General features: G+C 32.8%; 1 protein-coding gene across 1 annotated transcript in view; it reads left to right on the forward strand.

The window, feature by feature from the left end:
• Positions 1-20,617, forward strand: part of LOC148601884 (uncharacterized) — a 202,798-nt gene that overhangs the window by 125,653 nt on the left and 56,528 nt on the right. The window contains exons 18-21 of the mRNA XM_088554708.1: positions 2,120-2,329; positions 11,252-11,386; positions 16,810-16,980; positions 18,774-18,942. Coding sequence (XP_088410834.1) covers positions 2,120-2,329; positions 11,252-11,386; positions 16,810-16,980; positions 18,774-18,942 — 685 coding nt within the window. The remainder of the gene's footprint in view (positions 1-2,119; positions 2,330-11,251; positions 11,387-16,809; positions 16,981-18,773; positions 18,943-20,617) is intronic.

Here is a 20,617-nt window from a genome sequence, read left to right on the forward strand (position 1 = left end):
GACTATTGTTTTTTATCTGTAGTCAGTTGTTTGTGGTTGCTCCTTGACATTGGAGGGGATGATTAGAAGAAATCTGGCATATTTTTAGATTTTCAAATGTTTTTTATGAATTATGTTAAAATTGAAAGTAAATATATTTGATAAAAATCACAATGGCGGACATTGATTTGAGTGAGAATGATGAAGTCACAAGTATTTTTCAATGATAGCAATGACATTTATGCCGAATTTGAACATTCTGAACCAGAAGAGATAAATAGGAATCAAATATATATCTTGCACTTTGCCCCTTAGTGATTCTTTTCTAAAATTCTGAAAGGGTTTCCCTGACTATCTCCGCAGTGGATGGGTGTACTTCTGCCTAAGCGAGAAAATGACTCGTCATTCTCTGACTGTACTATATTCTTGCTTCAAACATGCCAAATCAGATAGTGATATGTGTCAAAATGATATTTTTCCCAAATTTATATTTTATCAGCAATCCTTTGATGTTTTCATAGTTAATTAGTTTTTGACTTACTTGTGCCATACCTTGATATTTACCTGTGACTTTTTTAAGTATGAAAAATGTTTTCTGAAATTTTATGTTTATGGAATTTTATCAAATCATCAAACCATATTATTTCACAACAAGGGTACGGAAATTTTGACAGCCCATGCCAGACATTTTATCAAACTCCAGCTGACGTTTTTGTCAGTCTTTTACCTGCTCAGATCGAAAATAAACTTTAAAAAACATTTGTATGTAGTTATTTTAAGATGAATATTGGTAAGTGTTATTTCATCACATACTCTGTTTTTACAAAAATTTTACGCAAGTGAACGAGTTGGGTTTCAACCACACATGGACATTCTAAAATGTAAACAAAACATTCTATCTCTCGGGCTTTTTCATCACTTATGAAAGATCAGGGGAAAATGGTGGACTTGTCCATCTTTTTTCTTAATTAATAAATATATGAAGATTCTCCGTTGCTTCAATTAATTTGTATAGGCAATGGGGCACATCAGCTAAAATTGACACACACCTGTCAATTAATTTGTATAGGCAATGGGGCACATCAGCTAAAATTGACACACACCTGTCAATTAATTTCCAATAAACAGTTGGGAGACTATTAGACAGGATGTTTATACACTAATAAAACAACTCAGACTGTAATATAAGGGTTGACAATTCTTTTATGTCCGATATTGGAAAATTGTCGTCGGTCATTGCAAAATTTGTTGGTCAATTACCGTCATTTTTTACCATTTCCGGATCCATGTTTCACAATTATTTGCTCTGGACAGGTAAAAATTGCTGATGGAAACAAACTAATGTAAAAATAGGAAACTGTAGAATCCAACAATACTTTTACATATAACTTTTATTGGTCCAATACAACAGATATGCTCATTCAAATATGGTACAATACCTGAACTGATCCGTTCAACAAATATTGCAATCCACCACCAATCAGTCAAACCGATCCATTAAACTGGTGATGGCATCACGTTACAACAGAGCAATCAATATTTTTTACGGATTCTATTGTTTTCTTTGTTAATTTTACACATATTTACATAATGCAGTAGGTTTAAACATAAATTAATATTTTTTATTTTACATTTGTTTTATTTTCAACAGATAATCTGTCATTTTACATAGCAGATTTGTAATCAGATCGTTTACTGGTCATGGATTATTGATCCATTAAATTGTTGCACTGATCGGTTCAGTGACTGTAAGCTCAATTAGTCATTTTTTTTCAATTTTTTATTCAGTATTACACAAAAAAGCAGAAGAAATTAGCATAGAAGCTAGGGTTGGTATGCAACAATTGAACTGGAAAAGTTTGGTCACATTTGTCTTAGTTTTTGATTGAGGAGATGATTTATAATCAGAGGATAGCTTGACATGATATTTTTATTTTTTGTGAGACTTTCGAGTATTCAGTTCTATAAGACTCCAACTTCTTTCTTTAAAAAATGAGTCTTTATATGAATGTCTTTTTCACAACATGGTCATCATGTGCAAATTTGTGATTCTCCTACCAGTTGAATAACACAGGTGAAGTATAGCTTTCAATTATGTCTTACAGCATCATTACTGGACAATTTTTGTTAAATTTTACAGGTACAACTCCTCAGAAAATGGAAGAATTGGAACATGGTCTTTGAAACTAGAATTGAGACCATCAATGGCAGGACCACTAACAAGGGGAGAAGTTCTGGAAGACAGTCCTGCACCATTTTATTGTACAGGAGGTTGTGGTGGAAACCAGACAGATATTTTTGATATTACTCAATACCAGTTTGGCCAATGTAGCAGTTTTAATGTTTGCTCGTAAGTTTTTGTTTTATTAATACTGTTCCCTATACTGCAATGAAGTGTTGGGATATAGATATTGTAGCGGTCGAGAGGACGGTGGTGAATATAACACTCTCTTACCTCAGTAAATGGTATAGTATGTGTATGAGTGCTGACTACAGATTAAAAGGCTCTCAATATTATGTCTAGCATTTGCTACATGAGAGAAGAATTTTGATAAGTTCAATCGATTTATTAGAGGAGGCGACTATGTTGTTATGCGTATCATGAATATGGAAACAAATCTGTTAATGTTCATGAAAATTAAATTGGAAAATAATAATTTCCTTTTCTTAACTAATTAATCATGATTGAAAATAAGGGAATTTGAATTTCCGATGCCTATGGGCAACATCATGATTTGTTAAGCTGTGATGTCAAGAAGATTGTTTGTAAAATTGAATTAAATAGATAGCTGATTACGATGTCCTAGGAAGGTGCAAATTTGGGACTTTTACACTATAACTTCAATCCAAAATACACAGAAGAGATTGAAGCAAATGTCAGATTACACTGATAAATGATGGTATTTGCAGCTAAAAGACTAGTATTTCTGAGGAAAATCTAATGGCTAAATCCAAAGAGTGTTCGTGTTGCCAGTCAATAAACTATTTGAATATTTTTCTTTTATCATTTGTGCAATCATAAGCTTGACAAGATAGCAGGTTTTGTGATTAGAAAAAAAGGTCATAGAAATATTTGTGGCAAATTATTATTTTACATATTAATATGCAGTACTTGTGACATCATGAGCTAATCAGAAGCTATCGGTAAAAGTCAATAAATTCTATGTATGATCAACCTTGCGATTCCTTCAGATAGATAAGTTTTGCAAGATGGCTATTCACCATATATCTCAAAGATTCCAAATTTTGCATAGCCTTGTGCATTTTACAAAAGCCCATTTTGTAATAAAGGTTACATGTGTATGATTTTTCATAATAGCCTGACTTAATGCAAATGTGGTCTTTTCCTTTAACAACAACATTTCTTTGAACTATATGTAGATGATAAATTACAGGGATAAAAATAAGCAGTCGCCCAGTAGCCCTTGGCTACTAGATTTTGAGCTAGGCTACCAAACTTTTGGGTTGAACATAGAAAATATTAAATAAAAACATGGTCTGGGGTACCAGCCTATATTTCCTAATTACCTGATAAAATGGACTGGCTATATGAAATATCAATTGAGCTCTTTAAATGAAGTGAGTTCAGAATTCAGAGTAATTTATTTTAGTCTTTTTTTGCCTTTAAATAAATATCCAGATATTATAGTATTATCAGTATCACATACAGCAAATGATAATGGATGTAGCAGGGATTGGAAAGGGCGTGCACAATTTGAGCATTGAAAGTTATTATGGCACATTTAGGTTAACTATGTTTGCATCCTAGTGCACCTCTTGTATATTCTGTCACCAACTCTTCCAATTGGAAAAAGAGATTAACCCTTCAGCTGCTGCGCGCAACTATTGTTGTTTTCGGAAGTCAGTTGTTTATGTTCGTTTTTAGACAAGTAGGGAATTCTGAAAGTGGTAATGAAGTAAGTAAATTATATAAGTGTTTTGTTTGGTCTAGATCTGGCGTATTTTCGAGATTCTCAGATGTTTTTATGAATTACAAGGATAAAATTAAATGTAATTACATTTGATGAAAAATGTTTCAAAAGGGCGGCTGTTGATTTGAGTAACGATAATGAAGTCTCCATTTTTTCAATGAAAGCAAAGATGATGATGCCAAAATTCGAACATTTGGGACCAGAAAACATGAACCTTAATCAAAATATACTTTGCAATATATCCTTATGTGATATTTCTCCGAATTCTGATTGGGATTTCCCTGAAGATCTTCGTAATGGATGAGTGTGGAATGTCAGTGACGTTTACCTAAAAAACAAAATTGAACAAAGAGTTTGTGCCGCATGGAACTCCTTTGGATTCTCTAAAACTGTATATTGATGATGACTTCTAACTATCATTGTTCGGGAAACGAACAGATCTGCGGAAAAGAAGGCCATTGATAATTTTTTTGACATTTTCATAGTAAACAAGTTTTTGACTTACCTGTGTCATACCTTGATATTTACTTGGGACTTTCAACTTTTGAATATGTGAAACATGTTTTCAGAAGTTTTATGTTTTATAAGTGTTTAATTATTATGACTTTTTATGTTTATGGCATTGTTCCAAATATTAAATCATCAAAACTTATATTATCTCACATTTATTTGCACCTGTACAGGTAAAAATTGTAGATGGAAACAAACTAATGTGAAAATATGACACTCTATATACTTTTAAATATAACTTTTATTGATCTAAGATCAATAATAACAAAGATGCTCATTCAAACATAGTAAGCACAATTAGTCATTTTTCAATTTTTTATGAAAATAGCATAGCAGCTTCAGGGTCAATTATTTTGTCGCTAAAAGTCCATCTTCAACGTCTTCTTTATTTGTCAGCATTTCCATAGAAAACATTCTATAATCAGACATGATTTTTTTCCGCTTTTTAGCAGAATTCCGCTATTTCAAATCCGGATTTTACTATTACGATTCTTTTTACTGTATATTTTCTTCTGCCAATTTCTGCTTTGTTGACCTCGTATAATCATCTCTGTGTAATAAACATTGTGAATTCCCTGTTTCTTTTTTTAAGTCGAGTTATTTGTATCAACCAATCAGGTGACATGATTGACTCATACGATTCAATTTCTAAAAATAATCGGAAAATATGTTTGATTTTCATTATGCTTCCCTTATATGTTAGATTCAAAGACGGTTGTTATTCTTTAAAGAAAATGAAACAACAGCTTTTTTTTTATGTAATAAAATGCTTCCAATCTACTTATCCTTGTGACATTTGTGTCCTGATCAAGTGACAAACATATCTAGTTATAGAAAACAAACCAGAACTATGTGCATGGTTAAGCTAAGAACTGAAAAAAATAAAATAAAAGAGATACAATGCACCATTACCTACCCAAATAAATTTTTCAAAATGTAATTATGGACAATTTTTTTGGTATATTTGAATATCTAAAGTCAAAAAGTGTGTTTTAGTATTGATTCAATCAACATAAATATCAGTTAATTACAATGACAAGATAGTTTGTGTTTGTATACAAGTACTTGTCTATTCTCTATTCTTTTCGTTTTTTAGTTTAAAAAATGACTGAAGTTGGAAACAGGACAATAAGTGCTACCTTTTCAAGTAAAACAATAATCCAAAGATGCTGGTAATAAAAGTGACAATCTACCAAATAAATCCAATCATACATGAAGTGAACCACAAATCACACATGACAAACCAAATGACATTAATAATGAGAAACAAGAAAAACAAGTTTACCGACAAGATATAGAATAAGAGGACCCTTCTACCCCTGAATCAAGCATTTAACCTGATGATATCCCAAATATTCAAGACAGATGGTTCAAAACATGGCCTAGGGTCTATGTTCTGCAAGCTTCTCTTTTTCCCATATTTTATGGTTGACCCATATGGTTCATTCATTTTAGTGATTTGTGATGGCCCATTCATATTGTCAAGTAAGGGGCCATAGTCACATTGGCAAAGAAATCTTCCCAATCACTGTATAGATCAAGGTATATCTGAGGTTATCCTAAATATCACTATAATAATGACCAAAACCGGGTTTTGAACTAGTTAAAAATGCAATATGTAACTATGAAGACACATTAGGTAAAGAAATTAAGAACACACAGTCATACTGATTACTAGTATTTAGTTAATTTGATTCCCTATTTGAAATTCAAGGCTGAATGTATCAGTTTCCCTTATTTCTAATAAGTAAGTGGACAGCTACTCTATGGGATGATCATTTTAAGGTGATATTTAAATGATTGTGAACAGCTTACCATAGCTAAGAACACATCCCTTTAAACATTTGTAGAAACAGTGAATCACTAATCTCTGGTAAGATCTTTATGTTATATAATGCTGTATAAATGACTACGAACTGCTCAGATCACCCTCTCTTAACTTCTTATTGAAATGGCAAACCACTTGCACTATACTTGACGTCAGATGTTGCTCAATATTGTTTTGAATTTCAATTTTCATAACATTTGCGATTCAGAACTCGAGTTGTCTTTCTTACAACTCATATTGTGTTAATTGACCTATGTCTAACAGAGGTCGATACTTACAGGACAATTCTGCACTTTAACTAGTCAATAAAAATCCTAACGGAATAATCCTTAACAAAAATCCACCATATTGGTTCCTATTTGTATACAAACAATGTTCGTAACATTTCGGAGATATCTGGTGAAAACCGTTAGCTTTCCTGCCAAATCAGATTCATATGTGACAAACAAGCATTATGTCCGAGAAGTTTGAAGGTACCAAAGTGCATACTGTAATCATTCGTCTTTAGACAAACCACATAAAATATCAACATCTCCATAGCAAACAATATGAAACAAAATGGCTGACTTTGACAATGTAAATATTGCCATTCAATTTTACGAACGCAATGGATTCAGACTTCATAGGGAGAAATTATTTTGTAATTTTAATTCTGTCATTAATAGTTAAAACACAGGTAGGTGACAATAAATATGTTAGCCCTAAAAAATTAATTTTTGATGGTTTTAGCTGAGCTGATGTCGAGTATAAATAGTTCTCTACCTTAAACTTTTATGACTGAACTGCTTATCTGAGCTTAAATCACTATATAATCTCACATTAAACTACTCATTAAAATGACTGAACTGCTAACTCTGCTAAGATCACAACTGCTAACTCTGCTAAGATCACAGTCCCCAAAAGTTCTGAAATATACCGTGACAAGTAATTAAAAAAAGAACAATAACACAATAAATTCACGGGCTTATATTTGAGAATGTTTCAATATGAAAAGAGATTTAAATATTTCTGAATAAAAATTTTGTTAATAAATCCTCAAGGGTTTTATGTTAACAATTTATTCTATTAGCCATCTCAAATATTTCAAAATAATTTAAAAATACTTCCAAAAGTATAAATTTCCTTATAAAATAAACAACATCTCCGTAGCAGCCAATCTGAAATAAAATGGCTGACTGACAATGTAAATATTGCCATTCAAATTTATTTAAAAAATAGTAAAATAATTAGAGTAAGAGTATAAGGCCAAACCTCTCTTACTTTGTTAGCTTAAAGAGCTTGTTGACGCAGTAAAATTGGTCTCACTAAAAATGGTCATTTTTTTTGCTAAATGTAGGGTTCACGGGATCCACAGCCTGTACTCGGTGAAGGCCGCTGAAGCCAAATCAGGTTTGTTACAGTCACAAATGGGGAGTCAGGAGTTTTGTGAAGGGTCACTCATGTGGAAAAATGAGAATTTTTTCCAAATTTTGACCTCTGGCCTAAAACTTGAAGTAGTCAATACAAGGGGTCGACAAAGAAATGGGGTAACAGACACCATTCTTATTTAGATTCCAGACAAAATAGGTCACTATAGATTAATTCTGCTCTGGGGGGGGGGGGGGGCAGAGAAATGTAGGGTTGTCGAGAAATGAACCCTACTCCTTAAAAAATATCACTTTTTTGGGCAGCGGAAACTGATGACCTCTTCTTACAGCTCTCAAGTCATTATTGTTGAAACAAACTCTATATGAGATAGCCTCATAGTCAAGCTGCATGCAGATGGACATAAATTGTGCTTTCCTAAACTAAGATTAACACTGCCAGAACCAATAAAGTGGAACCAGGGCCAATCCCACATAGGTCAGGCGCAGCATGACAAGGGTTAAACACTTCTACGAACAGTATTATAAAAACTATTTGACATTGATCTAATCCACAGCTAATTGTTATTTACTAAATATGACAACTAACAATAATCATCTGGTAGTGCAGACAAATGTATAATTGTATTCATGTAAACAATCAAAAGTTAATTCACGGAATCTATTATATGTAAGTAAGCTGTCCCATTTGATTTGAAAGCCAAAAATTATTGTGATTTATGATCCTTTTAAAAACATAGAAAAATGTTCAGAAATATGGCACTACTGGTGATTTCTGATACCTTTATCTATAACACACAAACAATACTCAACAGTATACCAACATTGTGATATTCATATTTAGTAAATGATAAAAAGCAGTAAGAAATTGAAATATGTACACTTGTAAAGTTAAAATATCCTGAACAGCAATAAAATCAGCAATTTTTTTTATATCAAAACAACACAGAAAACAGAACAAAAAAAAATGTAGCAATTTGTAAGTACACTTACTTTTCTACAAAAACAAATATAAATAAGTCACCAACCATGAAGTGTCGGTGACTTGTTGTTTTACTCCGTTTTCAGCTAACCTGGCGTCCGTCTTGGTCGTCCTCCATTAATTTTTCAAAAATCTTCTCCTCCGAAACAACTGCAGGGAATTATATTAAACTTTACACAGATGTTCCTTATGCTATATTGCTCATAAATTATGATAAGATTTTTTAAACATGGCTGCTGTTACTAAAAATAGAACATTGGGGTCAGACAGTAGCTATTTGCATATATCTCCAAAATTGTTTGGTTTAACCAAATTCTGACATGGTTAAAGTGTTCAACATGATGAGATCTATCTGTAGTCAAATTTTCATTTTAATTTGTTAAGCCATGTTGGAGTTATTCCCATTTTTGTTGTTTTTATTTTTAATGTTATTTCTTTAAAAAAATCTTCGTCTGACACTATTTGAGCAATTGGAACCAAAGTTGGTATGAATGTTCCTTAGGGTATCTTGCACAAAATTTTTGTTTAGATTTTTGATCCATGGAAAAACATGGCTGCCGTTACTAAAAATAGAACATAGGGGTCAGACAGCGCATAAACAGTGGATTCCTCTAAATTGCATACCCAATTTGTCAGAAAGAATTATGCAATTAACAGGAATATGCTATTATTATGAATGTTAAATTTGGTATGGTGTAATGGTCTTATTATCCTATACATCTTCCAGTTCCGATATAAACAACTCTAGGGCATTTATTAAACCGACATAATGTATTTACAAACAAAGAAATAAATTTATGTGGCTTTTTAACTAATTTATACTATAAAAACTTGATATCAAACAATTGAATTGGCTACACCTTTTAATTAATTAATTGTTAAAAATACATTGTTAAGGCTAGAAAAGTGTCAATTTTTATAACATTTTGGAAAAAATTATGCAATAAACAGGAATTTCTGTGTAGATCTATGCAATTAAGAGGAATTTTTAATGTGGAAGAGATTGGAAATGATATGGATCTTGAAAATGCTATGCAATTAACAGGAATATGCAATAATCAGGTATTCAATTAAGAGGAATCCTCTGTATGGACAAAACCTTTAGGTTTAGCCAAATTCTGACATGTGGTTAAAAGTGTTCAGCATGATGAGATCTATTTGTGGTCAAATTTTTCTTTTAATCCTTTGAGCTATGTTGGAGTCATTGCCCTTTTTGATGTTGGGGTATCCTGCATAGAACTGATGTTGGGATTTTTGATCCGTTGAAAAACATGGCCCTTGTTACTAAAAATAGAACATAGGGGTTAGACAGTAGTTTTTCGCATATATCTCCAAAACCATTAGGTTTAGCCAAATTCTTTCAATTGCAGATATGATCCTTATAAGTCTTCTTGAGTCAAAATTGCTGGACAAATTCTTGTTAAATTTATTGTCCTTGAAAGGCAAGACTCAACCAAGTGAGCGATTAAGGCTCCTGGGAGCCCCTTGTTTATTATTTTAATTTTTCCGTCATCTTCCTTCTTCCTATCAATGAAATTTTTACGGAGAAATTCTTAAAATTATATGGCTGACTCTTTGGAAACTTTGCACACAATAGTTTTCAAAACTCAAAAAAAGGCGGCCATTTAAAAATGGAAAGGAAAATAGTCAAAATATAGGACATTGTAATACATGTATCTCAGAAACGTAGATGCTTAGGAACTTGAAATGTGGTACAGTGGTTCAGCTTGATAAGCCACCTAGATTTTGCAACAAAAATAAAGGTAATAATATGTTGCCCATTGCTATGGAAACCAATTTTCCTGCCAAAATTTCAAATTGCTCCAATTTGGATGAAATTTGGTATTTAGGGTGAAAATGACATGCTGAGTTTAAATTTTGACATTTAAAGAACTCATTCAAAAGTTGACGTTACCAAGGCAACCAGTTTTCCTTCCAAAATTTTTAAATGGTCCAATATGAAATTTAATAACTTGGGTGAAAATGACATGCTGAATTTAAATTTTTGGGTTTCATCACCATGTCACTGTTTCAAATGGTGACTGATTTTCTTGCCAAAACTTCAAAATGCTACAATTTCAGGATAATTTAGTTTTCAGGATGAGCATAATGCGCCACATCTAAATTTTTAGGTTTTGAGGCAGTTGTGTGTACAGAAGGTGACTTGCCCCACATTTAGCAAAATGAAAATTTTAATTAAAGTTTTATATAAGTCAGTCTTACAGATTTTGATAATTTCTCCTGAAAAGTTCATTGATAGGGAGACAGAAGATGACAGGAAAATAAAAATAATAAAAAAACAGAGTAAAAACAATAAGTCACTAACAGTTTGTGGTTATTGACTTAATTAGTCATAAAAGATGAATATTATGATAGCATATGTATACATGTTCTGTTGATCCATTGACCCTGTTTTGGTCCAACTAATTTTGTTGACATTTTGCAGAACTTTCACATAATCATTCTTTCAATGAAATTTTATGGCAAATTACATGCTCCAGATTTTTAATGTTAAAAGTGCATGAAGTTCAGGATCTTATAGGCAATTTTTATGAATTACAGCTTTAAATGCAGATTTTTTTTCTTTACATAACCAAGTCTGATCTTTTTCTGTGCCTGACAAATTTTGCAGAATGGCTTTGTCTTTTTATTTCAGGTGTAATGCTGGTTACTATGGTGATTCATGTGAGTTTATGACCTGTAACTGTGTGAATGGTCAATGTGAAATCCCAAATGTCTGTGTTTGTGTAAATGGTTGGACTGGCTTAAGATGTGAGATACCAATTTGCGGGTAAGGCCGTATCTAGTTAATTTGAAGATTCTCATCCGCAAGCAACTTAAAAAATTAGAGTGGGTGGGAACTGTAAAGCAGTCGTGGCGAAATTCATTGGAACATCGGACATGACCGGTACTTTTAGCCGCCATGTCTGTAAAATCTGAAAAAAAAACTCATAGATGTTGGTCAGTTGGTATCTATTTTCAATCTTTAAACAATATAAGCCACACTTTATAAAAACAAATTTTGAGAGTTCACAAATAAGTCCCTTTTTTGTGTGACTCAATATTTTGACGTGACCTGTTATGGTATACAAATATTTTGCATCCATCCGTCCATCCGTCTATCCTTCATAAACACTTAATCAGAATTATTGCTTCAATTTGTATCATATATAACATGTTAGCAATTTTTGTCAGTCTCTTATATTAACTTCCTATTGAGCCAGAAAAGGAATGAGTCAGGATATACATAGCATGACATCCTGTACAACCCTGTGTTATTTCAAAAACATTCACAAGACAATGGGCATATCATGCACTTGTGGCACAGCTGTTTATGGAGATTTTGATCTGCCAGGATCAAAATACCTTATGTCACCAGCAAGGGTCCGGAAATTTTGACAGCCCATTGGTCATGTTATCAAACTTCAGTAGACATTTGTGTCAGTTTTTTACGTGCTCACATCGAGAATAATTTTTTGTAGTTATTTAAAGATAAATATTGGACTTTGTGTTATTTCATCACATACTCAGTCTTTTATAAAATATCTGAACGAGTGAACAAGATCGGTTTCGACCGCATGCTGACATTCTCACATGTAAACAAAAAATCGTAATATGCTGCATGTGTACCGTTAATTTAATTATGCAATTAACTAATCAGTTACAGGTAAATCTCAGTCACAGGTGGCTGTTAACGTACACTTGTCAATTAATTTCCAATGAACAATTAGAAGACAGGTAGACAGGATGTTTATACAGTAATAAAATCACGCAGACTGTAATTTTATAAGGGTTGACAATTTTTTATGTCCGATATTGGAAAATGGTCGTTGGTAATTTGCATGATTTGTCGGTCAATGACCGGCATTTTTTACCGTTTCCGGGCCCTTGCTCACCAGTTTGTCCCAGGAACTTCCCTACAATTACAATTAACAATAACAGAATGTAGTTCATATGCAATTATATTAATTAATATCTCCTTTAAAATCAGTAAATATATTTCAGGCAATTATTCAGACAAAAAAATGTTTAAGATCTAGTCTTTAAATTAAATGAAGATTTGAGGGACTTCTTGAAAGATGTTTTGTAATAAATTTGTGTGAAGGAAAGTTAGTTTTTGCAAAATGTGTCAAGAAGAATAAATGTGTTAAGCATATTCTATTTAACACACTTATCAGTCAAAGTCTTCATCCTTTCATCAATATTTTTTTTTATAATTTATAAACAGGAAGTGAAGGGCAATAGTATTAAAACCAAGTAAAATTGGTGGAAATATACAAATTGATAAAAAGTGTCAATCTTTCTTTTTGAATCTTTAATCTTATGTACATCTAGGAAATTATTTTCTTAAGCAGATTTTTTTTCATGTAATTTCAAATTAAATTTGGACAGGATTTAAAATTTTTTTAGAAAGGTGAAATGAGACTTTGTAAATGTGTGTGAAGTTCAACAGGATACTGTTTAATTATTGATCTACAGATGCCCAAACCTGTTAATCCTCTACATTGAAGGGGAGATTCCCATATAATAAAAAAATGTAGAATATCAGACATAAAAATGTAATAAATTGTGGTAGGTTTTGGTTGAAATTACGAAAGTTACTGTGAAAAATAATAGAATTTTTACATTAAAAAATACTTTTACCTAAAACTATGTGTTACATGAGACATTGTTCTGAAGGTTAACAGGTTTGCATATCTCTGGAATCAGTATTAAGGATTGATACTCAAGAAAAAATGAGTTTGTGTGAAAAGTCGAGATGAAGAAAAACGATCATTTCTTCCACTACCGTTTGTCAACAAAGGTATAGATGCAATTAATTTGTCCAACAAACTCCATCACAAAAACGTTACCAACAAAATTCCCCCATATTTCAAAGACAAATCCATACCAATTATTTCATATTCCTATACTTCACCCATCGCATCCAAAATTTTCAATTATAAAAGGCTATTGCAGAACCTCGAGATTAAGGACTTCAAAGCTAAACCACCTGACTGTTCTTGCAAAACCTCTCCATTCAAAAACGAATCTCTGCGTAATATTCTTTCTAAAGGTCCCAAGTACTGTGAACCACGCTCCATAAATTGGAATTATAACTTATAAGTTCTTATGGATGCCATCAAGGACTATGCAAGAAAATGGATAAAACGAGAACAAGAAGACATTGATTCTCTGTCAGAGTGGTTAAAGGCCGTGAGGTCTTTTATTTTGAAACGAATGAAAGTTTTAAGTAGGTCAATGAGTGCCAAGGCTACATCAGTTTTCAAAGACACCGATGTAGCAAAAACATTGTCTACTATACATGACAAATATGTTGTCGTACCAGCAGACAAAGCCCAAAACAACATAGTTTTTGTCTGCAAAACGTTTTATATCCAATGTTTATTATCAGAGGTAGACGTAGAAAATAATAGCAGTGATAAGACCTACACTTCTACCACTCTCTCCAAAAAAGAGATTATGGAAAACCATAAATCTGTGCTATCCTCTTTTGGTCTCTCTACCAAGGATGATGATTGTGATTTACCGTATATGTACTGGATTCCTAAACTTCACAAGAATCCATACAAACAACGTTTCATAGCTGGATGTGCAACTTCTATACTCACAACTGTCAAAGAGGGTCTACAGTCCTACCACAATACTTGTTACTCCCGTAGTGGTATTGATTCAATGTGGATCCTAAAAAATTCGAAAGATCCTTTGGAGACAATCATTTCAAGACTATTATCTGAATATAATAGCATTAAACCTATGATTTTTCAACACTGTATTCTTCTATTCCCCATACTCAGTTAAAATCCCGACTTAAAAACATTATACATCGTTGTTTTTCCAAAAAAGATGGTACACCTAGATACAAATATATAGTTCTTGGTAGAGATTCCTCATACTTTGTAAGAAATAATTCCAAATCATCTTTCAAATATACAGAGGAAGATGTTTACAAAATGCTGGAATTTTTAATCGACAACATATTTGTCCAGTGTGGTGGACATGTTTTTCAACAAACGGTCGGCATTCCAATGGGAACAAATTGCGCTCCTTTACTTGCTGACCTATTCCTTCACTCTTATGAGGCTCACTTTATAGCTGATCTGATCAGAAAGATAGAATATTGTTTGGCTAGATCCTTCAATCTCAGTTTCCGCTATATAGATGACATATTATCTTTAAACAATCCTGATATTGGGGATTTGATACATCGCATCTACCCAAAAGAACTTGGGATATAGGATACTACAGACACTGTGAAGTCAGCCTCATATCTTGACCCACACTTAGAAATCGATGGTAAAGGAAAACTATTGATCAAACTTTTAGACAAACGTGATGACTTTTCATTCAGAATTGTCAACTTTCCTTTCATCTGTGGCAACATTCCTTCGACTCCTGCGTATGGAGTGTTCATATCACAACTCATACGTTATGCCAGAGCTTGCCGAAAATATGCAGACTTTTTGTATCGCGCTAGAACTTGAACAAATAGGCTTCTGGAACAAGGTTATGTTGCTACAAAATTGAAGTCATCACTACAGAAGTTTTATGGTCGTTATCATGAACTCGTGGATCGTTATGGTGTATCCATGAGCACCATGAGAACTGATTTATTCAACGGGTCATAGTTTTCCTTCCCTCGTTTGTCTACCCCGGACTTGACTTTTTATGAGCAACTCGGCGGGTGTTTCTAGAAAAGCAGAGGACGCTTACCCTACCGGTGCACCTGGTCCATGCTCCCAGTTTTTAGTGGAGTCCGAGTTGCTCATTTACTTTTGTAACTTTGTAAGTATGATTTTAGTTACCTTATGTTCTTTGTGTATGTCTGTTTTCCATGCTTGGTCTTTGTCCCTGGATTACATTCTTTTGATTACCGCTATAACCTTGGTTCCCTTGATTACTCATTTCAATATCAGTCTTTATAAAAATCAGACAGGAGGTGATTCATGCATGTCAAAATCCCACCAAATTCAGTTTTATTCCTTCTTCAGAAACCGTTATAGATCACATAACCAGTCTTAGTTTTACATTTTGGGGGTTTCGTTTTTGAGATAAAATTTATATAGATTGTACATGAAAATAGTGCTTTGCAAGAGTTATCGTTCTTGATTAAGTGTGATTTGGTAGATTTTGGTGCGATGGAAAAGTGTAGTTTTCTCAAAAGTACAGAATTAAATACAGAAAGGACTCAATAATGGCCATATAAAAATATGGCATATGTAGACCAAAATAGCATCATCTGATCCATATAAAATAAAATGAATCTCAGAATTGCAAGAAAAAATTGATTAAAACTGCAGTATCATATTACCCTTTTACAAATCAGCATTCTTATTTCAGGGTAGATAATTTGCATCATCTTTCAACATTTGAAAACATATACAAATACAAATACAAATATTTTATTGGCTCAAAGAAGATATAAGAAATGGTTAAGGCCCATTATATTCAAAAATATATATATGACATTATCAATATACATATATAATGTTGAGACTATAACAATAATTTGGCAATTACACTGAAATATGAAATAATTATAATAAACTTTTCCTTAGATCAAGGCATTTAGATATGAAGGAAAATAAACATTGCAGCTATTGGGTATTTGATTTATCAGTGTTGACTTGAAGATTCCATGAATCACAATATGTATATAATTTGTTTAGACAATTTTCTAGCCCTGATTGGCTCTCAGACAGTAATACACAGATTTATATACTGTAAACCGGAAAATTTTCAAGGCAGTTTAATAAACATGAATTTCAAAAGGGAATACTGCTTTTTATTATCTGGATTTTAATGTATGTTTACTTTTAATTTCAACAATTTCAGCTTTTTTTAGGGGGGTGGGGGGGGTGGGGTGTTTCTAAAATCATGTTGGGTTTAATTTTGGCTTTTTGTTAAAAGACCTAACTCAAAATTTTGGTCATCAATATTTTCATCACAGAACATTTTAATTCTATTCAATGAGCAAACATGGATTCAAATCTGTGATTAAGTAGACTTATAGCCAAAGATGGGGGAATGATGGCACAAAAATTTCCTAGTTTACAGTTTTTGGTAATTTTTAAGATATCAAGAGCAAAGAAAATATTAATTTCCATCTGGTCATTTTTTGTAACAATTTTGAAATTTCTACATTGCACATAATGAAATTATTGGTCAAATGTTTAATAATAGCCAAAACTCATGACAATCATTCTTTTTCAGCTTTGATTGTGGTAATGGTGTGTGTTCAGGACCAGATACATGTAAATGTAACTCAGGCTATGTTGGAACACAGTGTACACAGTCTATATATGTTGTTACCATCATTCCAATACTGTGTTTTATTCTACTTATAATTGCTTCATTTTTCCTGATCAGATGGTTATTGAAGAAGTAATTATCCATATAAAATTAGTATTTAATGCACCCTTAAAAGAACAAAATAGATTTCAGGCTTAGATGTTTATATCTACTATGTCTCAATTTTTCATATTTCCTTGAACATTATACTACGTACAAATGTCACATGAAAATGGAACTTAGGGGTCATAATACAGGCTTTACAGAATTTGGCTTGCTTGTATATTAATGCCCTTTTATTAGCTCACCTGGCCAAAGTCCTAGTGAGCTTATGCCATCACTTGGCGTCCGTCATCGTCATGGACAAATTTTTTAAAATCTTCTTTTCTGAAACTACTGAACTGACTGGTTTTAAACTCGGCATGATTGTTTCTTAGGGTGTTCTGCTCAAAATGGCTGTTGGGATTTTTGATCCGTGAAAAAACATGGCCGCTGTTACTAAAAATAGAACATAAGGGTCAGATTGCAGTTTTTTGCAAATAACTCAAAAACCATTGCCTTTAGCAAATTTCTGGAATGGGGTAATATTGTTCAGCATCATGAGAATGACCTATGCCAAAATTTTCAAAACAATTGGTCAACTGATGAGTTATGGCCCCTGAAACAGTTTGCATTTTTCGCATGTGCAACTTTGAAAATCTTCTCAAAATCCATTGCACAGAATTCAATGAAAGTTGACATATATATATGTTCCTTAGGGTATCCCACACAAATTGACCGTTAGGATTGTTGATTCATGAAAAAACATGACCGGCATTACTAAAAATAGAACATAGGGGTCAGATGGCAGTTTTTTGCAAATAACTCAAAAACCATTGCCTTTATCAAATTTCTGGCATTGGGTAAAATTGTTAAGCATCATGAGAAGGACCTATGCCGAAATTTTCAAAACCATTCATTGACTAATGTAGGAGTTACGACCCCTGAAACAGTTTTTTTGTTGGTTTTTTTTTCACATGTACAACTTTGAAAATCTTCTTCTCTAAAACCATTTAAGACCATTGAATGAAAATAAGCATAATAGTTCTTTAGTGTATTGTGCTCAAAATAACTGTTGTGAATAGATGTGGCTGCCTATACTAAAAATGGAAATTAGGGGTCATAATACAGGTTTTTGAAAGAAAAAAATTCAAAAATTGTTGCTGAAGCAAAATTCTGGTTCAGGTCATGAAAATGCTATGAAAAGCATTTCCTGCTTTTGACAATTTAATTGATTTTAACTTAGACTGTCTCATTCCTCAAGTTTTTCAAATAAGCAAATGGTTAACCAGGTGAGCGATTCAGCAGTCCTTTTCACAAAAAATCTTAAGTGTAAAATTAGTCGTAATTTATGACGTCATAGTAAATAAAAGTATTGTGATGTCATAACTTACGACTAATTTTACACTTACGATTTTTTGTGAAAAGGACAACAGGCTCTCTTGAGCCTCTAGTTTGCTTTTGATGCAGCTTTATTTGAACCTATGGAAAATTTTCGTAACAATTATCACATACTCTTGAGAACACTAAGTTACTATAAGTATATGATGATATACTTGTACTTCAAACATCATTTCAAACAAACTTTTCTATGATTGGTTGCATTTACCAGCATTGCATTATTTTTGGATGGGTTGTACTCGTATATTTAGTATGCAACTTCAGTATTGGGTCTTATATAGTGGGATGCTATTTCAGGTCTATCTCAGTTCTACTTCCTTTTTTACCAACCTTAAAGCAACCTAGCCATTTCTGTCTTTGACCCATTTTAATAAGAAATAGCTCTAGAACTTCTTTTGGAAGGGTGGACACTGAGATTATATTCATCATATGTTGGTATATTTCAGACATCATTTGAAACAAGCCTTACAGAACCTAGATTGGTTGGTGAAATGGGATGAAGTAATTATAGGAGATACCAGAGCTCTCAGTATCATGTCTACAGCTGGTGATGACTTTGCTACCTCAGCTAAAAGTAATATGTGTACATGGAGGAGTCAGAAATGCTATATTCAGGTACTAAGTACATTTTAATAGGTATGGTTATAAAAATTCAAATCTGTTTGTACATGAATATAACAAAAATGGAAATGGTGAACGGACAACAACCCATCAGGATGAATAATGTAAGCTCAATGCCTTCCATGGGTCTTCAGGGAACGAAACAAACCCTCACACCAGAGGACAGGCTGCAGCTGGCTTCAAAACAACATTATACACAGGTACAGCAAATTAATTGCCCATATCTACTCCAGCAACATAAAAGTAAACTGAAAGTGAAAACGAAACAATACATTCCTGACTTGGGACAGGTGCAAAAAGTATGGCAGGGTTAAAGTACTTTGGCTTGATCACAACCGTCCCCCTTTTAAATATAGCCACTGTGGAAAAATATTACTTAATTTAACTTAATCATGAAATCATCCCACCCCCACCCTTTTTACAGAAGTTTGTGCTAAAATCTGTTGAATTCAATGAATTTGTACTTGTTGCCTGTATAGCATCATTATCTTCATTTTATAATTGGTGTTTCCTCTAATGAAACGGACAATAACTGGCTTATAGAATACAAAGACATCTGATTTGTATGGATCATAGTTACAAACTCCATTGTTGGTATTTCATGCTCAGTGATTGGGATTACCATGCGCCATGTGCCATAGTCGCATTTCCTCAAAGAATGGCGCATTGAGTGACTTATATGTCGTGTCATGTGCGCGCATTAACTTTCGATCATTGATGGTGGAGTGTTGTCCACTACTTGTGACAGTAAAAAAGGCATAAACATGTCTTTTGACAATGTTTTTATTAGCTGCAGGCAGATGTTTTGATTGCCACGTTTTCAAAGGGATTTGAAGACCGGAGAATGAAACGGTACTTTGTTGATTTTTTTAGATTACATATTAATGATCTCTTACACGTTTGAAAGAACAATAAACATTGTTTTAAAGAATAAGAATAATTTGATAATATCAGAAAAGCGTGGACTTGTGGTCCCATTTGAAATTGAAAATGCTATCAATGACATTTTTTAAGCTACACCGAAAACAGAAGAAATTATCTTTTTCAAAGCCTAAAAAAATATTAATGATGGTAACAAGAATCAAACTACAATGGTTGTAGAAACTAACAGCTGGACATGATTATGAACCCCCTATTGAAAATATTGATAATGGTGGAATCATATTATCTGGTCCTGAAGCACCAAAAAAAAATTGCAAAATCTTATTGCAGCCAAACAAAAAAAATTGACTCTTTCCCATCATTTGTGATATTAAAACTTATTTAATAGCCAAGTTAGGGTCTAACTGATGGGGGATCTGTGGACTATGATAAAGCACTAGACAATACATTAGTATAAAAACTCAAACAACAGAAAAGAAAAGTGATTTGATGTGACAATTAATTGACATGTTAATTGTTAACTCTTAACAAACATTTGATCTCCAGTGTAAATTAAAGTTTGTTTATGCTACATTTGGTCTTCAATATCTATGTTTAGCCGGTCTTAGCTGCTATACCAAATTTTGTCGTATTTTTTTTTTTAGAATGGCCCATTGAAATTGAAAATGTCCCATTGAATTGAAGGGTAAGGGGGCCATAGTCCCATTGTCAAAATTGAAATCCCAATCAATGCATGCTAATGTGACGTTACATAGAGCCGCAGAAACATCATGTGCATGTATTACTT

The sequence above is a fragment of the Perna viridis genome, chromosome 12, assembly GCF_037379345.1.
Source record: "Perna viridis isolate PV_CMFRI_1.1 ecotype Kerala chromosome 12, ASM3737934v1, whole genome shotgun sequence".
NCBI lineage: Eukaryota > Metazoa > Mollusca > Bivalvia > Mytilida > Mytilidae > Perna > Perna viridis.